This window comes from Saccopteryx bilineata, chromosome 12 (genome assembly GCF_036850765.1).
Source record: "Saccopteryx bilineata isolate mSacBil1 chromosome 12, mSacBil1_pri_phased_curated, whole genome shotgun sequence".
Taxonomy (NCBI): Eukaryota; Metazoa; Chordata; class Mammalia; order Chiroptera; family Emballonuridae; genus Saccopteryx; species Saccopteryx bilineata.
In genome coordinates this window covers 21,972,815-21,992,388 of record NC_089501.1, presented here as the reverse complement: position 1 = coordinate 21,992,388, position 19,574 = coordinate 21,972,815, and the positions used below count along the sequence as shown (strand labels likewise).

The following is a 19,574-nucleotide window of genomic DNA, read 5'->3' as shown; positions in this document are numbered from 1 at the left end:
ATAAACTATAGAAAAAGAATAATTCTTCCTACTGGTAGGTAGTTTTCATAAAGTAAATAAAGTATATTTGCTAAATGATTTTTTATTTTTATTTTTTTAGAGACAGAGAGAGAGTCAGAGGGATAGACAGGGACAGACAGACAGAAACGGAGAGATGAGAAGCATCAGTCCTCAGTTTTTCAGTGCAACACCTTAGTTGTTCATTGATTGCTTTCTCATATGTGCCTTGACCGCGGGCCTTCAGCAGACCAAGTAACCCCTTGCTCGAGCCAGCAACCTTGGGTTCAAGCTGGCGAGCTTTTGCTCAAACCAGATGAGCTCGTGCTCAAGCTGGCGACCTCGGGGTCTCGAACCTGGGTCTTCCGCATCCCAGTCCGATGTTCTATCCACTGCGCCACCACCCGGTCAGGCTGCTAAATGATTTTGATAAAATAAGGCCATTGGAACTCTGTAGTCATCACTAGCATAAATTTGGATCCTTTCTAAGTGTGTTAGGACTATGACAGGATGCTTTACAAATTGTTTTGAAATAAGAAATGGCTCTCCATTCAGGTTTGAGAAGGGGATGCAGTGTCTGGCCAAGTCCTCGCCCTGCCGAGCGGAACCTTTAGGAAGCCGGGAAAGAGATCCTGGCCTCTGTTAGGCGGCTGGCGATTTTCCTTTAAAACCCGGCTCATCCTTCACCCAGGATGAGATAAGCCGATGTGGTCAGGGTCGGGAAAGGCTTTTTAAGGCTGGAAGAGCCCATCCAAAGGCCCCGGGAGGCCCACCTGCTCAATGTGCATGTTCTCCAGGAGCGCGCTGTGGGGCTGCAGAGTTGGCAGGGCTGTCTCATCATCATCTTCATAGTAGCTGCACGTGCTCTTCCTGCGCTTGGCCTCTTCGACAGTGATGATCTAAAATGCGGAAGACAAATAAGCCAAAAAAAAAAAAAAAAAAGAATCCCAATGTATTTGCTTCTCCTTCACCTGCTAACACCAACCTCGGTATATAATACCCTGCAATAGGTGGAATTGTAGCAGCAGGACATACCTTAAACTGGGACTTTGGGAAATGGCTAATTTTTAAATTTCAGAACAAATGCAGAATTTAACACAGTACCGCTGAGGCACTTGACATGGGCGAATTAAAGTTGCAGGTTTTCCCCTTACTACTGCCATCAACTGCTCAGTCTGTGAGCAAGAATTATGTGTAACTCCAAACCAACTTATACCCCTGAAACACCCTCAATTATTTTCCTTAGCTTGCATCTAAATTTGATTTCTTAAGGGACTGATCAGAGATCATTCTATGAGTAAGTATTCTACAAATATGGATATTTGGAAAATAAGATAGTTCTTTTAAAATGAACACTCCTAATGTTTTCTCTTAAGGTTGTGCATATAGCAACTAATCCAATAGAAATGATGAATGGCAGCGACCAGAGCGACAACACAAAGAAACACCCACTCAATCTAAATTACAATCAGGTTATGATCCTTTATGTCCAGCTCAGAAACTATCGAAGTAGTCTTTCCTTCAAAAATGATAAACATGATGTTGTATACAACATGAATTCTTTCATTGTAACTATGCTTATGAATTACCATCAATTTTCCCTTAAAACTTTTTTTTGTCCCTCCTGAAGTCTGGACAAATTACTGAATTATTTTGAAATTGAAGATATATATAAAGTGATTAATTCACTAAAATTCCTGGGTGCCTGTATTAATGACTTTTGCATCATAGAGAACATTTAAGTTATATCTAGTAAAACTTGTCAGATAATGCACTACTCAATTTTCAAAATGCACGGCCGTAGATATAAAGTACCTGCCGTTGCCTGAGCCAGATTTACAGGTAAGGAAGTTAGCTTACTCATTTTACCATCTTTTCTAGGGGAAATTCCTAAAGAAAACACTATCAAAGAATCACAAATCCAGCATTTTCAATGTATTGAGCAAAGCACACATTTTCTGTGAACCCTGTATTTAAAACGTTTGAAACACGGCTGTGGAAAGAAAAAAAAAAATTAAAGATGGATTTTAGACTTCAAAGAGGGGGCAAAGCACACCATACTCATCTTCAAAATGAATCAAGTTCCTGCTCAGGTTGAAATGCCAGCACAATCCTTTCTAATTAAAAAAACCATTTCAAAATTCATTAAATGGCAGATCTCTGAGGATTTGCAGGCACCTCATTAGCTGCGAGGGACTCCAACATACCTTCACAAAAGGTTCTTGGTTAGGTCTGGCACAATAGAAAATCTGAATGTCCAAGGGCAATCTTCGGACTCTCATGGTGACCCGGTGAGAAGTGCCTGCCTGCTTTCTAATGAGCAACAGGCTTCCTCTCTATCTGCATCCACGCCACTGGCTTGTAACTACGCTGAGCTACAACTGCTTCTGTGCTATCTAGTTTCCTGAATGATTGAGTTTCTGTTTCCCTTAGGAGAGAGGCTTCCACATTTCTACAGGAACACACCCAAATTAGGATTTAGAGCAAACACACACTTCCTGCCAGGCATAGCTGTGAGGCTGTAAAATGACACTTTCACCTTTGAAACGAAGGTGGTTTCCGAACAGTACAACAAATCCCTTTTTTTTTTCGTTTTCTTCTTACACTTTTTCCCTTGGCTAAGCTGCTAGCTCTTTAACCCCGCCTGCCCGAGTTTTCTCAGCACCTCTGAAGCTAAACCTCCATTTTAAACTGTACCTAACTTCCCTGACAGCAGTTTGAATCTCATGGGAAGGATAAAAAGGCGCCTCTACCCGAGGTTCATTATACTTAGAACAATGGCATTTTGCTTCACTATCACGTCATGTTTGTTAAGTGTGAGCAACTGAAAAGCAGGGGAAAACATCTGGCTTATCAGTTTTTCAGAACAGCTGGCAAAGTAAAAAAGAAAAAGGCAAACCTTTTTACTTTTTACAGTATTAATCTTTTAAAAGTTTTTATTGTTTATTGCAGTGACACTGGTTAATGAAATTATATTGGCTTCAAGTGTACAGTTCGATAATACATCATCTGTTTATTGTTTTTTGTGTTCGCCACCTATTTAGACTATTAATCTGAATGACTTAAGAAGCATGATGAGTCGTGCTCTACAGCCCGGATCCAATGTCAGGGGGGTGGAAAGAAAGGCAGAACACCAGGGATCAATTTTCAGTGATCTTTCTGCGACTTTTCCAGATCCAAAATGGCTTTTTTGGTCCTGCTGAAGGGAGGGGAGTGCTCTTGCACAGCTCACCCTAGAGGTCAGTTCTAATGAGGGCTCTGGCAGGTACCTGTGGTCAGTCCCAGGATAGCCAGAATTTCTTCTCAGTGTGAGAGCCTAGAGATTCTGTGGGGCAGAACCACTAGCACTGCGTGCCAGGCAGATGGCATTCCTTTTTAAGTACCTGGCACTTTGTGACAGCTAATATTTACTGAGTGCTTTCTCCATGATGGCGAGTGCCAGGTGCTTTGCCAGGCACAGGGACACAAAACAGTCTCCAGTGGGTGTGGAGACATACAGAGACATTTATAAATAAATGAATGCCATTTCACGTGATACAAATGCTGATAGCAGCTCAAAGGAGGTTGGGGCCACCTAGAGAGTTCTGATAATGGCTTATTCAGTTTGGGGGCAGGCCAGGGAAGGGCACAGCAGGAACACACACTGTGTTCTATGTCCACTGTGGCTTGGGAACAGAGCAAAGGAAGTAGAGAAGAGAGGAGACTGGGAGGGAGCAGAATTGGAAAAAATGAAGAATCTTGACACCATGAAGGAGCTTAGACCTTATAGGACAGTATTTATAAAACCTGGCTGTTCTTCAGAATCATCTAGGAGCTTTTAAACATTCTTTCCCAAAACCCACTGAATTACTGTCTCTAGTGGTGAGGGACTAGAATTCTTTTTCTTTCTTTTTTCTTTATTCTTTTTCCTTTTCTTTTTCTTTCTTTCTTTTTCTTTCTCTTTTTTCTCTCTTTCTTCTCTCTAACTCTCTCTCTCTCTTTTTCTTTTCTAAGTGAAAGGGGGGGGGGGGAGATAGACAGACTCCTGCATATGCCGTGGCTGGGATCTACTTGGCAACCATGTATGGGGCCATGCATGCAACTGAGCTATTTTTAGCACCTGAAGCAGAGGCTCTGAGGGAGTCATCCCCAGCACCTGGGGTGATGTGCTCAAACCAATTGAGCCACGGCTGCAGGAGAGGAGGGGGGGGGGTAGAGAAGCAACGATCTGCTTCTTCTGTGTGCCCTGACCAAAAATCAAACCTGTGACACTCACAGAGAGTCTAGAATTCAACTTAAAAAAATTGCCAAGTGGTAGTTCGGATGACTGGTCAGGTGGTGACTCTAGCTATAGGCAGTTGAGAACTGTTCAGTGTGTAACCGTGGGGGTATAGACCATGCTTGTGATCACTTGCTTGACCACTTATTAAAAAAACAAGTTCAATAGCACAGAACATATACGAGACCTTTAAACATGAAGAAACCATCACAAATCATTAAACAATGCTGAAAAAAAACCCGGATATTTAAAAATATTACATGTTGTATATCAATAAACCAACTGTACAACGAGTTTAAATTGATAATACAGGGCCAACTATATATAAAGGCACTATTTCTAGTTAAAAAACCATAAAAAACATAAATAAAATTAGAAGACAGAAAACTAGGAAAAGCACCTGTCAAAAATACAGGAGACAAAAATAAATATCTTGAATCATAAGAGCTCAAACAGTGTGATGAAACTATTAAGATTCCTTTAGAAAATGGGCAAAGAAACTGAGTGGGCATCACAACGAATGAAAAAAAGTCAAATATAATATAATCATACAAATCTTCATTCTATCCTCAACAGTAATGAAAGAAATAAAAATTAAGGAAAAACGTTTAGAAAGGAATCATGGTAATAACATTTTCTGCTGGCAGAAGCACAGTGAGGAGGATTTTCCCACATTGCTGGTAAGTTAAGTTGGCATTATATAAAAAAATCAGTATCCTTATACTAAGTAATTTCACTTCTAAAATACTGCAAGTTAAAATCATCTCATCCTTGTGAAAAGCTTGAACCAACACAAAGATTCCTGAAAGTTGGGCACCATTAAATAAATCATAAATGAGATAAAAAGGTATTATGCAACCATTAAAAATGCAACTTAAAAATCTTTAATATGATAATTATCACAGTATATCGGTTAGAAGGGTCAGATACAAAACTATACACAGAGCATGCATGATCCCATTTGCAAAAAAGGAAAAGCAAGACTTAACCCTCAACCTCATCCCATGAAAATACCCTAAAACAGAGCAGAAAAAGTCAAAGGAAATGTACAAAAGTGTACAGTGAGGCATTATTTTTAAATTTTCTGCATTTTTCTGTTTTATAATTTCCTCAAATAAGAAGCTATTACATCTATAAAACTAGAAAAGACAGCCTATTTAAAGAGCTTGCATATGGGAGGATGAGCAGGGGGTGGGCTAGGGCCGGAAGTACGCTCAGGACTCCGCGTGGAGGGTGCAGATTGGTAGGCTGGGGCCGGAAGTGCCCGCGGGACTCCACGTGGAGGGTGCAGACCGGTGGGCTGGGGCCGGAAGTGCCCGCGGGACTCCACGTGCAGGGTGCAGACTGGTAGGCTGGGGCTGGAAGTGCCCGCGGGACTCCACGTGGAGGGTGCAGACTGGTAGGCTGGGGCCGGAAATGCCCGCGGGACTCCACGTGGAGGGTGCAGACCGGTGGGCTGGGGCAGTGCTGCTGGAGGGGAGCTGAGGCTGTGGCACATTTACGTACAGAATCCATAAGATTCTGCCTAGAGATGAATGACTGGATAAGATGGGGAAGGAGAAGGCTCCGGGAAAGTTTCTGGTTTGAGCACCACTAGTTACCGTATTTCCTCATGTATAACACACTCCCATGTATAAGACGCTCCTTAATTTTGGGACCCAAAATTTGAAAGAAAAAAAAAATTACATAAAGTTATTGAACTCGTTTTATTCACCATAAATTAATACAACTTCCCATCAAGCACCAAAAAATGGGAAATGCAAGTAAAAAAAATCTACAACTACTGTATAAGATACACCCAATTTTTAGACCCCAAATTTTTTGAAAAATGGCGCGTCATCATCATTATACATGGGGAAATATGGCAAGATAGGAATATGTGAGGAGAAGCACATTTGAGGGAGATGTGGTTTTGAAAATGCTGAGGATCAGACCCCTGCAGCTTCCACGGGGCGGGCGGGAAGGTTCCTCTCCCCCACCCACAGAGGAGACAAAGGCTGGGACAGCGGCTTGGGTTTAGGGGCATTCCTGCGAGCGGAGCCGGCTTCTGCATGGGAGGGCACCGGCCAACACCGTTCAGACTGCACTTTTGAACTCCTGCCCATGTGGCAAGGAAACAGGGATAAGGTGGCCTGATCCGTCCAGTCACCTCTCTCTCTGGTTATCTCTCCTTTCTACATGTGCTGAGGTTCATTCAGCAAGAGCTCTAGGAGCCTGGAATAGACCAATACTTTTCTTCCTTTTCCACTATAGGCTTACAGGGATTGCCTTCTTTTATTCTGCCCAGTGGCTCAAACCAAGGCGGCCCGGGCAGGCTGCCCAAGCCTACCCTGTTTGGCTCTAGATTTGGAAGCAGACCTGTCTGTCTATAAATACTGGTTTAGCTTCTTTTCCTCTGGTACTGGTGAGTGTGGCCTCTTCTCTCACTGGATTTGGTGAGAGCTGAGATTCAAGGTTGAGATTAGAGGCAAAAGAGGCAGAACAGGCATTACGAGAAATGCTTTGGTTCAAAATATTCAGGCCTAGTGAGGAAAGGACTAAGTGCTCAGTGCAACCTGAACCTTGCTGGAACTCCGTATCGGGACAAGAGACCACAGCCCTTCCTGACTTGGCTTCCTCCATGCACCCATCTCATGGGGGCCTCTCGGGCGGAGATGAGGTGAGGTCAAGACTTGCTATTCCTCTGGTCAGTGTCACACAATCTCTGCCTCAGGGTGACTCTCAGCAGTGCCTTTGGGGCAACTATGAGCGCTAGGGTAGCAGCCTGGAGAAAGAGGTGTGTGGCAGAGGCAGATGTGGGAGTCTACAGCACAGACCACAAGAGCTTATGAGCTCATCCAAGGAGGAGTAACGGATGAAAAGAGCCAAGGAAAAACTAGGGACAAGTGGAGTGAACTCAGAAAGACTGCGTAAGGCAAGAGGAAAAACAGAAAAGACAGAATTCATATTTAAAGCCAAAAGAGGGAGAGCCTCACAGACAGCTTTAAATGTCTTCAAACAATGGTCTCAAAGAAGGAGAGTATAAACTATAGGGAGAAAAACATGTGGATAAGTACATTGCCGGGCAATCCACTACTGAGTCATGAACAATGGGCTTAGGACGGGAGGAGTAACTATTCCAGAAAGCATCACAGAAGTGGCAAGTGAGCTGGACCTTGAAGGGTGAGGGGAGTTTGTCACAGAAAGCTGGCTGGGAGGGAGTGAATGAGAAAGGCAAGAGTGATAGCAAACACATACATGAAAGGACCTGGTGTTCCAGAAGGGATCGGACTTCAGGGGCCAGCCTCAGCACCTTTGGTCATTCCAGTCCTGTCGGGTTCCAGCTTTGGAAGAATCTGACTGCCCACTTGATAATCCCGGAGAACATCGCCCTTCCCTGCAGCCTGGTGCCATTATCGTGTACGGTGCAGACCCCAGTGTGGTCTTCATACAACTCCTTAGCACTTTTCCTAGTCTCCAACGTGGCCGTTGCACACCTCCTCCACATTCCTCTAGCTCCTCATTCACTTCTAGGAGATGCCCCCTCCTTCTGCTTCAAAGAAACCATTTCCAACTGACTACCACTCAATCTATACTTGACTTGCACACACTCTACCCTTTTACTGCCTGACCACCAACCTACAGTCAGTCCTATCCCTGCCCCCACACCCTTTGCAGATACTCAGCGAGCCACTGTCCTGATGTATGTCATGTGATCTCTGCCTCAGGAAGACTTCCAGCAGTGCGGATGGGCAATTATGAGCTCTAGAGTGGCAGTGTGGGAGAAAGAGGTGTGACAGAGACAGATGTGGGAGTCAGCAGCTCTGACCACAAGAGCTGATGAGCTCACCTCTCATTGCCTTACCTTCTACCCGTCATTCCCGCTGACCTCATGCTAAAGCTTCAAGTCTCTCCAACAAAAGCCCTTCCCCAACCTCACCTCCTCTTCCAGCTTCATATTTTACTTCATTTTTATTTTCCAAAACTAAATTGAGCTGTTTGTCCCCTCTACTAGCTCGATCTACTAATCCCCCATCCTCTACTCATTCTTTGAACCACTGGACCTACCACTTGAATGAAACTGCTTTTAACAGTCACCAACTACCCCCTTGGTTTTAAATCCGAAAGATATCACTTAGTTATTTTTCTTTTTGACTCCTCTACAACAGCATTTGTAATTTCTGCCCAATTTTCTGCCTCTTGAAACACTGTCTTCCCTTGGCTTCTAAGACATGACTTTGTTTCCCTGCCCCTTCCTGGATGCTCCTTCTCAGTCACCTCTGTGGGATCCAGTCTTTGGCCCATTAATGCTGGTATCCCTCAGGGTTCTGCTCTGAGCCCTGCTCGCCGCCCACAGTCATACTCTCCTGAGATGACCTCATCTACACTCAACTGCAACTCTGTTAATGATTTCCAAAAGTATATCTTTAGATCTTTTTCCTAACTTTTATCCTCCGTTGTTTCTTGGACATTCCATAGGTCCTTCAAATTTAAATTAAAACCAGAACACAGAGCATTTTCTACTAAATCTAATCCTCTTGCTGTGCTCCTTAACTCAGTGGAGAGCAGGTACAGCTACCCCTTCAGTTCCCACCCTGAAAACCAAGAGATGGATCTGACACTCTCCTTATTTCCATACACAATTCATTACTCACAGGGACCTGTCTATTCCACCTTCTGTCTTTCAAAAGCACTCAATTTCCACTAGCCTTGCTGCTAGCCTTTCAGCAATTGTTCTCTCTCAACCCTGATTACTGCAAGAGCCTCATAAGAGGGCTTCAAGCATCAGGTGTTGCTCATCCCCAGTCTACTGAGCATCTGCCCGCCAGAGAGCCTCCAAAATGCGTATCTGTGTATGCTTCTCCAGGCTCAAAACAGCTCAGTGCCTTCCTACCCCCCTCTGGAAAATCACCAAACTGCTGCACATGGTGCCCAGATCATTTGTGATCCACTCTTGCTCACTTCTCCTGCCCGCTGTCCCCTCAGCTTCGCACTCCATGCTCCAGCCACTCTGAGTTTTTCTTAGTTCATCAAGTGCCCCGTGCTCTCTGTTTCTCCGCTAGCTCCTTCTTCTGCACAGACTTTTCACTCTGGCCAGGACATGTTCCATATCCCACTCCCACCACAACGGCCTGTATTCCTGCTTCTGATCTCAGCACAGATCATTTCTTCTGGGCAGCTTTCCAAGCTTCTCCTGGCTCCTTTCAGATGACTGGCGACAGCCTCCTGAGCAGCTTGGTACTTCATCTACAGTGACAGTTTATCTCATTATAATGTAATGATTTATCTATACTCCTTAATGCTCATTTCTACTTATCTCATTCACTCTGCCCCTAACATGGGAAGAGTTTGGTAAGTGCTCAAAAAAGCTATGACGGACTTTTCAGGTCAAATTAAGGAGCCTGAGTTTCATTCTATGTGAAAAGGGACACAGAAGCAGTTTTTAAAAAGAAAGGTAGAGTGACCTGGTGGTGATGGTGATAACATCCCTAACGAGCTTCAAACAGGAATAAGGTTATATTCTGCCGTTGCTTCAAAGGTGCACAAGGAACCTAACTTCTTTTCAGCCAAGAAACTCTTGGGATCTGGACACGAGAACACATTGACTGAATAACTGCAGTTTAAGGACCACGACAGTCCAACCCCTTCTTGAGTGCTCACCTCCCAGCTCTTGGTGGTCGGCTCACTGAAGAAGTTGTCGATCATGTTCAGTTCTTCCTTTTCCACCACCACAAAGCCTTGTTCTTTGGCATCTTTCCCATAGACGTCAGGAGACCACTGGACAAAGAACGTGTACAAGTGATCCACCCTGAAAAACACGTCCATCGGAGGAATTAACACCAAATCCGCTCTGCTGGCAGGCACTTGTGGGGACATAGGCGCACACAACCATCTTTTTCCTGCTGGGCACAGTCCCTTTGCTAACTGGGAAATTTCTCACTGCGAAGATGACCTCCACGAGTGCATCTCAAACTTGGAAAATGAGTCATGAAATGAAAGCAGAAGTCCACAGACACTGAGAAACTGTCTTTCAACGTGAGGGAAAGATCACGCAGTGGGACATAAAGCTGGCAAACACAATAAAATATGCCAATGTTTTCCTCATTGGGTCTTCATTTATTGCACATTGGTATTCACTGGAAAAAATAATCTGAAGATTAAGGTGGGAACAAAGATAAACAATACTTTTTGTAGATTGAAGCACTATTACAATGTTAATGAAAGACCTTTAGTAACTACAAAGTAATACTAGCTATTGCTTAATATTAGAAACAGAGCTAATTCCATGGACATGGGAATCTAGTTTACTTCCAAGTCCTCTGTTCCCTCATACAGATTTACCATGTGAAGGTTCTGAAGCATCTCTCCAGGTTTACTCAATAGAGAGAGCTGGCTAGTTTCCAAGCAGAGAAGGTGGCTCGCAATCCCAGCACCTGTAATATCCCCCCAGGCAAGAGAATCACAGGCTCTCGGACTTCAGATTCCATACCAGCATCATCACAGTGACAGGACGGAAGGAAAGGTAGGATCAAATGAGTCTTAAAGTCTTTTCTAATTATAAAATGACCACTCCAATATAAGCCTACTGTCAATGTTGACTCATTGTCAATTTTTAAAAAAGTTATAATTATGTAAACATAACAATATTGCCATAGCATAAATGTGTGTCACCCCAGATTCATATGTTGAAACTTCATCCCCAATACTTTCAGTATGTGCAAGTAGGACCTTTGGGAGGTGAGTCAGTCATGAGAACGGAGTCCTCATGATTGGGATTAGTGCCCTGATAAAGGAGCTTCCATGGAGCTAGCTAGCTCCGTCACCCCATGAGAACAGAGTGAAAAGGTTAGGAATCAGGAAGCGGCCCTCACCAGAAAACAAATCTGCCAACGCCTTTATCTTGAGGGTGTCCCAGCCTTTAGACTGTGAGGAATAAACTTCTGTTGTGCATAAGCCCCCCAGTCTATGGGACTCTGTTATAGCAGCACGAATAAACTAAAACAAATAGTAATAAGACTAAAACAAAATAAAAAATGTCACCCACAATTCTGATATTCCAATGGATCAAACTGTTTCTAGGATTCCCTATTCCTAGTTGTTCTTGTCTACACGTAGTTTTCTTTTCATTGCAATCAGGGCCAAGACACAGTTGTTATATGTAACATTAAATAATGTGCATATCCCATCTTGCTAATCTTTGCATTGATTTTTTAATGGCTACATTTCATAAAATAATAACCATAATTAGCCTGTATTCCTATGCCCTCAGGATATTTAGCTTGTTTCCATTTCTTTGATTGTACAAAGAATGTTACAATAAACATCTTCATGACCTATGCTTTTCACTGACTTGAATTATTTTCTCAGTTATCAGAAAAGGGATTACTGGGTCAAAGGGCAAAGCTTTATAACATGTGATTCATCTTCCCAAACTGCTTTCCAAAGGCTAACAGCAGTGTTGCAATTTGCCTCCAAGTTTCATAAAAACGTTGCTTATGCTTTAAAAAGAAAATGAGTTTAATATATTCTTAAATTTTACCTGATTCACTCTGCATTACCTTGAGTGTTAGTGGGTTGAACATTTTCTGAATGTTCTCTTCCTCATCACAGTTCTCCTTTCATGAGCTGGCTCTTTGTAATCATGGAGTCAATGTTTTGCTTTTCAATTTGCGAGAGCCGTCATATAGTGTAAACCCTAACCACTATCAAATGTATTCCTACCTGTTGTTTCCCTTTATCTATTAATCATGTCCTTTATTCCATAATACAAGATTACAATTTTCATATATACTTTAAAAGTATATTTCTTTTGAGATTTCTATTCCTTCAAAACCTAAAAAGTTCTCACCCAAAACAAGGTATGTATCAGAGTGTATGATATGTGACCACTTCTATTTAAAAAAAACAGAGACATATGTTATAACTGTACATGGTAGATATGATGGCTAATTTCATATGTCAACTTAGGCCTTGGTCAGTTTTTTATCAAATCCTAGTCTAGATCAGTGGTCCCCAACCTTTTTTGGGCCACGGACCAGTTTAATGTCAGAAAATATTTTCCCGGATCACCCTTTAGGGTGGGATGGATAAATGCACAAAATAAAATTATGCGTCCGGCGTAAAAACTGTGGTATTTTTAAATATAATTGTCGAACTTACGAGACAAACATCAAGAGTGAGTCTTAGACGAGTGTAACAGAGGGAATCTGGTCATTTAAAAAAAATAAAACATCGTTTAGACTTAAATATAAATAAAACGGAAATACTGTAAGTTATTTATTCTTTCTCTGCAGACCGGTACCAAATGGCCCATGAACTGGTACCGGTCCGCGGCCCGGGGGTTGGGGACCACTGCTCTAGATGGTGCAGTGAAGGTAAATTTTGTTTGTTTGTTTGTTTTTTAGATGCAATTAACATTTAAATTAGCAGACTTTCAGTAAAGCAAATTACCCTCATATTGAGGATGGGTTTCACCCAATCAGTTCAAGGACTAAAGAGGAGAACTGAGGTCCCCTGAGCAAGAAGGATTTCTGTCTCTAAGTGGCCTTCACACTTGAGACTACAAAATCAGCTCCCCCCTGGGTATCCAGCCCATCCAGTTACTCTTCAGATTGTGGAACTGCCATGCTCCACACCATGTCAGCCAGTTCCTTAAAACAAATCTCTCTCTCCATCTTTCTAAATACATATACATGCATTCACACACACACATAAGTAAACATACACACACATATCTTATTGTTTCTATTTCACTGGAGATCACTGATTAGTACAGTGAACTACTCTAAAGTCTGTAAGATATTGATCAAAATGGTTACCTCTGGGGAGTAGAATGGAGTGGGAAACAAGAAATACTTTACATACCTTTTTTTTTTTTCTTCTGTATTTTTCTGAAGCCAGAAACGAGGAGAGACAGACAGATTCCCGTATGCGCCCAACCGGGATCCACCCGGCACGCCCACCAGGGGGCGACGCTTTGCCCACCAGGGGGCGATGCTCTGCCCCTCAGGGGCATCGCTCTGTTGCGACCAGAGCCACTCTAGCGCCTGGGGCAGAGGCCAAGGAGCCATCCCCAGCGCCCAGGCCATATTTGCTCCAATGGAGCCTCGGCTGCGGGAGGGGAAAAGAGAGACAGAGAGGAAGGAGAGGGGGAGGGGTGGAGAAGCAGATGGGTGCTTCTTCTGTGTGCCCTGGCCGGGAATCGAACTTGGGACTTCTGCACGCCAGGCCAATGCTCTACCACTGAGCCAACCGGCCAGGGCCAATACTTTACATATCTTTAAGTTATTTTAATTTTTGAAAGAGATAGTACATTTTTATGATTCAAGCACCAAAGTTATATTTTAAAAGGCAAATAATGAGCAGTTTCCTTCTCCTCCCTTGCAACCCTGTCTGCCACATTCTGTGCCCACCCTCTTCCCCTACAGGTGACCACACTTTTAGTTTCTTGTGTTTTTTTCTAGTGTTAGTTATGTAGATATTGATATGAACATATATTCTTGTCTCCCATTCCTACAAAAGATAGTATTATTCTCTATCTTGATTTTTGTCACTGAATATATCCTAGGTATCTTTCCATGTCATATCTATAGATGGCTTCCTTATTCTTTTGTTTACAGCTACAGAATCCTCTACTGTGTGGATTTACCACAGTTTATGTAACCATCCCATAGAGCTGTACACTTGGGTTGTTGTTTCTAATATTGTGCCGTTACAAACAATGTTATAACGAATAACTTGGTACGTGAGTCATTTCACATGTATAGAGGTAGAGGATATATTCCCAGAAGTGAGACTTCATCAAAAGAACAAGTCACTTATAAGTTTGATATATAATACCATATTGCTCTTTTGGGGAATATCACCATTTGCCCTTCTACCAGCACTATGTATCTTCTTTGGAATCTTTGAACTATGTTTACCACGTTGTATGAAATTTCCTATTAAAAATTAACTAAAAAATGAAATAAATCATGACTCCAGAGAGGTTTGATAAGTTTACAATTTTAACTCTTTCAGCTTTCTAACACTCAAAATTCAGTCCATCTTAATTGTATTTTATAACAGAGTTGAGAATCAAATAGGCTTCAGTCAAACTTTTGGAAAAGGAGACATTATTACATGGATATTGACATTGGATAAAACAGCTTCCTAATTATTTGTTGGCCAACTTACTCATGAGAAATAAAAAAAGCAGTCTCTAATACCTGGGATATAGCCTGGTCCTATTAGCCAGGTTCCAGTGTTGCTAAGAGCCAGCTAATTATTCACAGCTAGGAGCTAGTCATTTCCTGATGAATATAAACAATTTAATAAAATATCAACATCAGACAAAGCCTACAACTGTGATGAATCATGATAAAAAACAAGATCACTCTGAGGTCTCACATCTGAACTCAACAAAAACAGGAACATTGTCCAGCCACAAAAATGACCCAGTATCCCTTTAATCTGGCTAATATGAATGACTATTCTTTATCAATTACAGCATTAACCTTTCTAGTCTTCCCTCCTATGTAAGATGTAAAAGACACCCAATCATGGAATGGCCTCTGCTTCCTGATAGTATCCAATCTAGAGCAAAGTCCCCCACTTCCTTAAGTCTTCCCCTGAAGCACCTACCACAAACCTAGATCTCATAGCATCTTCCTGCAATGGCCCATGGTCCCATGGTGCACGCTCTCCTTCACTACTGCAAGTCAACCCAATTGGTTCAACTTCCGGTATGCTCCCGGTTGTCACCAGCTGGAGGGCACTGCTCCTTTGACTATACTTTTTGTGCATCACTATATGCCAGTGAACTTGACCTTGTAGAGCTTATCTTCCAGATCATTACAGCTAGCGGGGACCACGGGATATCACTCAATCTAACTAACTCTCTGTAGATACGTATATGGGAATGGGGGCTCAGAAGTCTACCTTCAGCACCACAGCCAGGATTAGATCTCCTGAGGTGTCAATCACAGTTCTTTCAACCACAGTCCAAAGTCCTCCACTTAACTCCACACTGACTACTGAAGCATTTTCCAGGTAAAGTGGGTTTTTAGACCCACTTTCCATAAATAACTGTTCATTTGTTCTCTAACATTTTATCTTCATTGGGAAAGTTGCTACACAAGCATGCACATTTAAGAAGTATTCCAAGAAATGCTAAAAGCTTGTGGTGACACAGAGCTCTGTGCAGAACTACAAGGGGTGAGGGATGCGGCTCAGATTTGGATAATATTTCATTTCTTAGATGTTATAAGAATAAATTGTGAAAACTGCAGGTCGATAAAGATTTTAAGGGGAGAACTTAACAATTGCCATTTACTTCCTCTTTTGGTGACAAAGACATTAAGTGCTTGGGCAGACAATTTGAGCAGTCCTTTTTAATTATGAAGATGGAAGGCAAGTAGGACCTATTATTCTGGAGGAGGATATACTTAGACATCCTCTGCTGGATGAGACGACTCATTCCTATAACCCACTGGGAATGACAAGGTCCAAAGGATGTACTGGGAGGGAGGAATCTTGTGCCTAATCCCTTCTCTTCTGAAGTTCAAGATTGCTAGAGCATCTCTTCTGAACTAAGGTGGTTTTAATATAGGTGAGCCTATAGGAAAAGATAATACCTCTTCCTCTACCTGCTTCTTGAAAAGAAGAGGAACTGGTTTGGTTTAGACTGATGACCTGGGATCCACAGGAATACCATGATTATTTTTGAAACAGGTTAAATGGGCATTGTGTGCTGCTCATGGCAAAACTTGACAAAGCTCCCTGCTACTAGAGGACATACTATGGAAGAAAATGGCTACACATTCATATGTATGTGTGAGTGGGGGGAAGGTCAATTTTAGCATAAAGCATTCTTGTTATCATATGCCATTCTCTACAAGAAATACCTCAACCTGGGGAGGAACCCCGGGTGATCAGGTAAGTGGGCTTCTCCCAAGCCTCTTCACTTGGGACTGCTGGGTTTCCAGTGGTGAACCAAGCCCCTGGGTTGTTTTTTTTCTTTTTTTTTTCTTTTCTTTTTTTTTTTTTTTTACAGAGACAGAGAGAGAGTCAGAGAGAGGGATAGATAGGGACAGACAGACAGGAACAGAGAGATGAGAAGCATCAATCATTAGTTTTTTGTTGTGCATTGCAACACCTTAATTGTTTATTGATTGCTTTCTCATATGTGCCTTGACTGAGGGCCTTCAGCAGACCAAGTAACCCCTTGCTCGAGCTGGTGAGCTTTTGCTCAAACCAGATGAGCCCTCGCTCAAGCTGGCGACCTCGGGGTCTCGAACCTGGGTCTTTCGCATCCCAGTCTGACACCCTATCCACTGCGCCACTGCCCAGTCAGGCCAAGCCCCTGGGTGTGTCACTAGAGCAGCCTCTTTTGCCGCAGTCAGTGGTGAGAGAACAGTAGCCAGGGCCAGCCCTTTAAACCGAGTAAGCACTGGGCTTGTTAGACTCACAAAAGGAATTCTCTAGAAATGAGGAAAAGGCATTTTCAAAATATCACAGAAAAGAGGCCCAGAGGCATAAACATTTTAAATTATAAAACACAGAAGCAACCTTATAGTTTTTAGCAATGCTAATGAAATATATCTGCTACCTAAAGAGAAAATATGTGACTCCCTGGCTTAGGGACCTTATATTGCACAATAATACTAAGATGCAAGTGTCACTATACTCAATGTAAAGACAAAAAAAACTGAAGTTCAGCAGATTGGATAATGTGCCCAAACTACCCATCCCTGGAAATGTTCCAGCCCATCTAAGCTAAGGACCTCTTCTTTTATGAATGCTGAAATCCAAGGGAAAGTACATTTCTGCTCCTGTCCATAGTCAGATGTCTCCCAGTATGGGCAGCTATTTCTTTGGCTTTGGCTTTGATTAATGAAGCTTAAGGAAGCTTCATTATGCCTGGGGTGGCCCTTAGGGCAGGTGCCGCCCACTCCCTGTTCCTCCTCCTCCACCTCCATCAAAAGCTCCCAGCATTGCTAGCACTGCACCTGCGCATGGGGAACACCGTGGGCAGCCGCCCCCCTCAGCCGAGCCGGGAACGGTTCACCAGCGGCGGCGGGCGTGGCAGCAGCCCTGAGTGGCCTCCCTCCTCTCTCAGGGGGTGGGTTCTCTGCCTTACAGCCAACAGTTACTCTGGCTTTGGGAGGCCTCAGGGGACGTGATGGGAAACCTTAAAAATACGTTCTGCAATGGGGCACCCCAGTGGGAAGTGTTCTTGTCTCTTCTCATTTAGGACACTGTCACACACTGAGTCCCTCACTAACAGCCTTCCTCATAATACTGCCTCATTCTCTCCTGTCGAGAAGGCCCTCATGCCAGGCTTCTGGCGGAGAAGTCGGAGGAATGGAGACTCCGAAAGGCCTGTTTCACAGGGAAAAACTGAGTTCACTTGGAACCAAACTGATGACTTCATTCTCAGACCCCGGAGACGGAATGGAGGATCAGTGTCCCTCTCCCCAGCTCCGCTTTGCTCCGCTCTCCCTCCTCTGTTTATTTTTACTAATTGCAGAGGAGAGGGGGAGGATATGACTTCATCTTTTTTCTTTCCAGATTAGAGTAAAAGTTTACTGAAGTTTATTTAACCTAATTCTTGGAACAACTTTTTTTAGTCAACTGGGTTTTCCTGATGGTTAGTTCCCAGAACTCAACCCTCCCCTCTGGAAACAGGCCTCAAGTTCTGAAAATCCCCGCCTGGCCCTGTGCCTCCACCTCACCCACTCCCTCCTCAAGACTGTATCAGTTAGACTCTCACCCGGACCCCCACCCTTCCTCTCTCCCCTGCCACCAGCCCCCTCCTGGGTTCACATATACTTCTAGGCCAATGTTTCCATCTCACCCTCATCAGCGCCCCTAGAGGCCCACCACTTGCCTTCTACACCGCCTGCCCTTTCAAACACCTGCCCACAGAAACGATCACTGAACTCCTCCCTTGCAATGGTGGATATTGCTGTGTTTGCTTATTCACGCTTAAGGAGTCCACTATAAATCAAAGGCAGCTAGCCTGACCAGGCGGTGGCGCAGTGGATAGAGCATCGGACTGGGATGCGGAGGACCCAGGTTTGAGACCCTGAGGTCGCCAGCTTGAGCGCGGGCTCATCTGGTTTGAGCAAAGCCTGCCAGCTTGGACTCAAGGTCACTGGCTCGAGCAAGGGGTTACTCGGTCTGCTGAAGGCCCGAGGTCAAGGCACATATGAGAAAGCAATCAATGAACAACTAATGTGTTGCAACGAAAAACTGATGATTGATGCTTCTTATCTCTCTCCGTTCCTGTCTGTCCCTATCTATCCCTCTCTCTGACTCTCTGTCTCTGTAAAAAAATAAAATAAAATAAAAATAAAAATAAAAATTCCAACAAAGGCAGCTAACCTTGGCTAAGAAAATCCCTCCTTCCTGGAGCTCCCTCCTCACCTCCAGCTCTCTTCCTTGACAATTCCACACACAGCTGTCCAGATATCTGCTTTCCTGAACTCTCTCAATCTCCTACCTGCCTCCCCTCTGAACAGAGGATTCTCCATCAGTATACCATTCTAAAGATGCTCTCCTCTCCACTATCCCTCTTTGCAATCTTTCTTCTCAAAAAAAGGAATGCCTGGCCTGACGAGGAGATAGCACAATGGATAGAGCATCAGACTAGGACATGGAGGATCCAGGTTCTAAACCCCGAGGTCACCAGCTTGAGCACAGGCTCATCTGGCTTGAGTGGAGGCTCACCAGCTTGAGTGTGGGATCACAGACATGACCCCATGGTGGCTGGCTTGAGCCCAAAAGTCGCTGGCTTGAAGCTCAAGGTCTCTGGCTTGAGCCCAAGGTTGCTGGCTTGAGCCAGGGGTCACTCACTCTGCTGTAGCCCCCCCCCCCCCGTCAAGGCACGTACGATAAAGCAATTAATGAACAACTAAAGTGCTGTGACAAAGAAGTGATGCTCCTCATTTCTCTCCGTTCTTGTCTTTCTGTCCCTCTCTCCCTGTCACACCAAAAAAAAAATAAATAAATAAAAGGAACTCTTCTCCAGTTTTCAGCCTCCCCTCTGTACTTTCAAAAGGCCCATTCCTTTGTGAATTTCCCCCATTAGTTCCTCTCTGTTCCCCTGTCTCCTTCATCTCAATCCTCAAACCTGCTTGCATTTCCCCATCCTTAAAACACAGAAGCCACTACTATCGGCTTTTCCCTAAAGCTCCCTTCCCATATCTCACCTTCCCTGCTGAGGTCATTGTCAGCGTTTGGGTTAGCATACCTTCCGATTTCTTTTCATACCTGAATTCTTCCATTTTAATTTTATCAACCTTTTTGTATATGCCCTTTGGTTTAAACCTGCCTCAGCTACTGTCCAAAAGGAGGT

General features: G+C 43.6%; 1 protein-coding gene across 10 annotated transcripts in view; it reads right to left on the bottom strand.

The window, feature by feature from the left end:
- NCOA7 (nuclear receptor coactivator 7) overlaps nucleotides 1-19,574 on the bottom strand; it is a 146,075-nt gene that overhangs the window by 8,215 nt on the left and 118,286 nt on the right. For all 10 annotated transcript variants that reach the window (XM_066247747.1, XM_066247746.1, XM_066247748.1 and 7 more), the window contains 2 exons: nucleotides 9,896-10,043; nucleotides 771-896 (listed from right to left, as the gene is read on the bottom strand). In XM_066247747.1, the coding sequence (XP_066103844.1) occupies nucleotides 771-896; nucleotides 9,896-10,043 (274 nt within the window). The remainder of the gene's footprint in view (nucleotides 1-770; nucleotides 897-9,895; nucleotides 10,044-19,574) is intronic.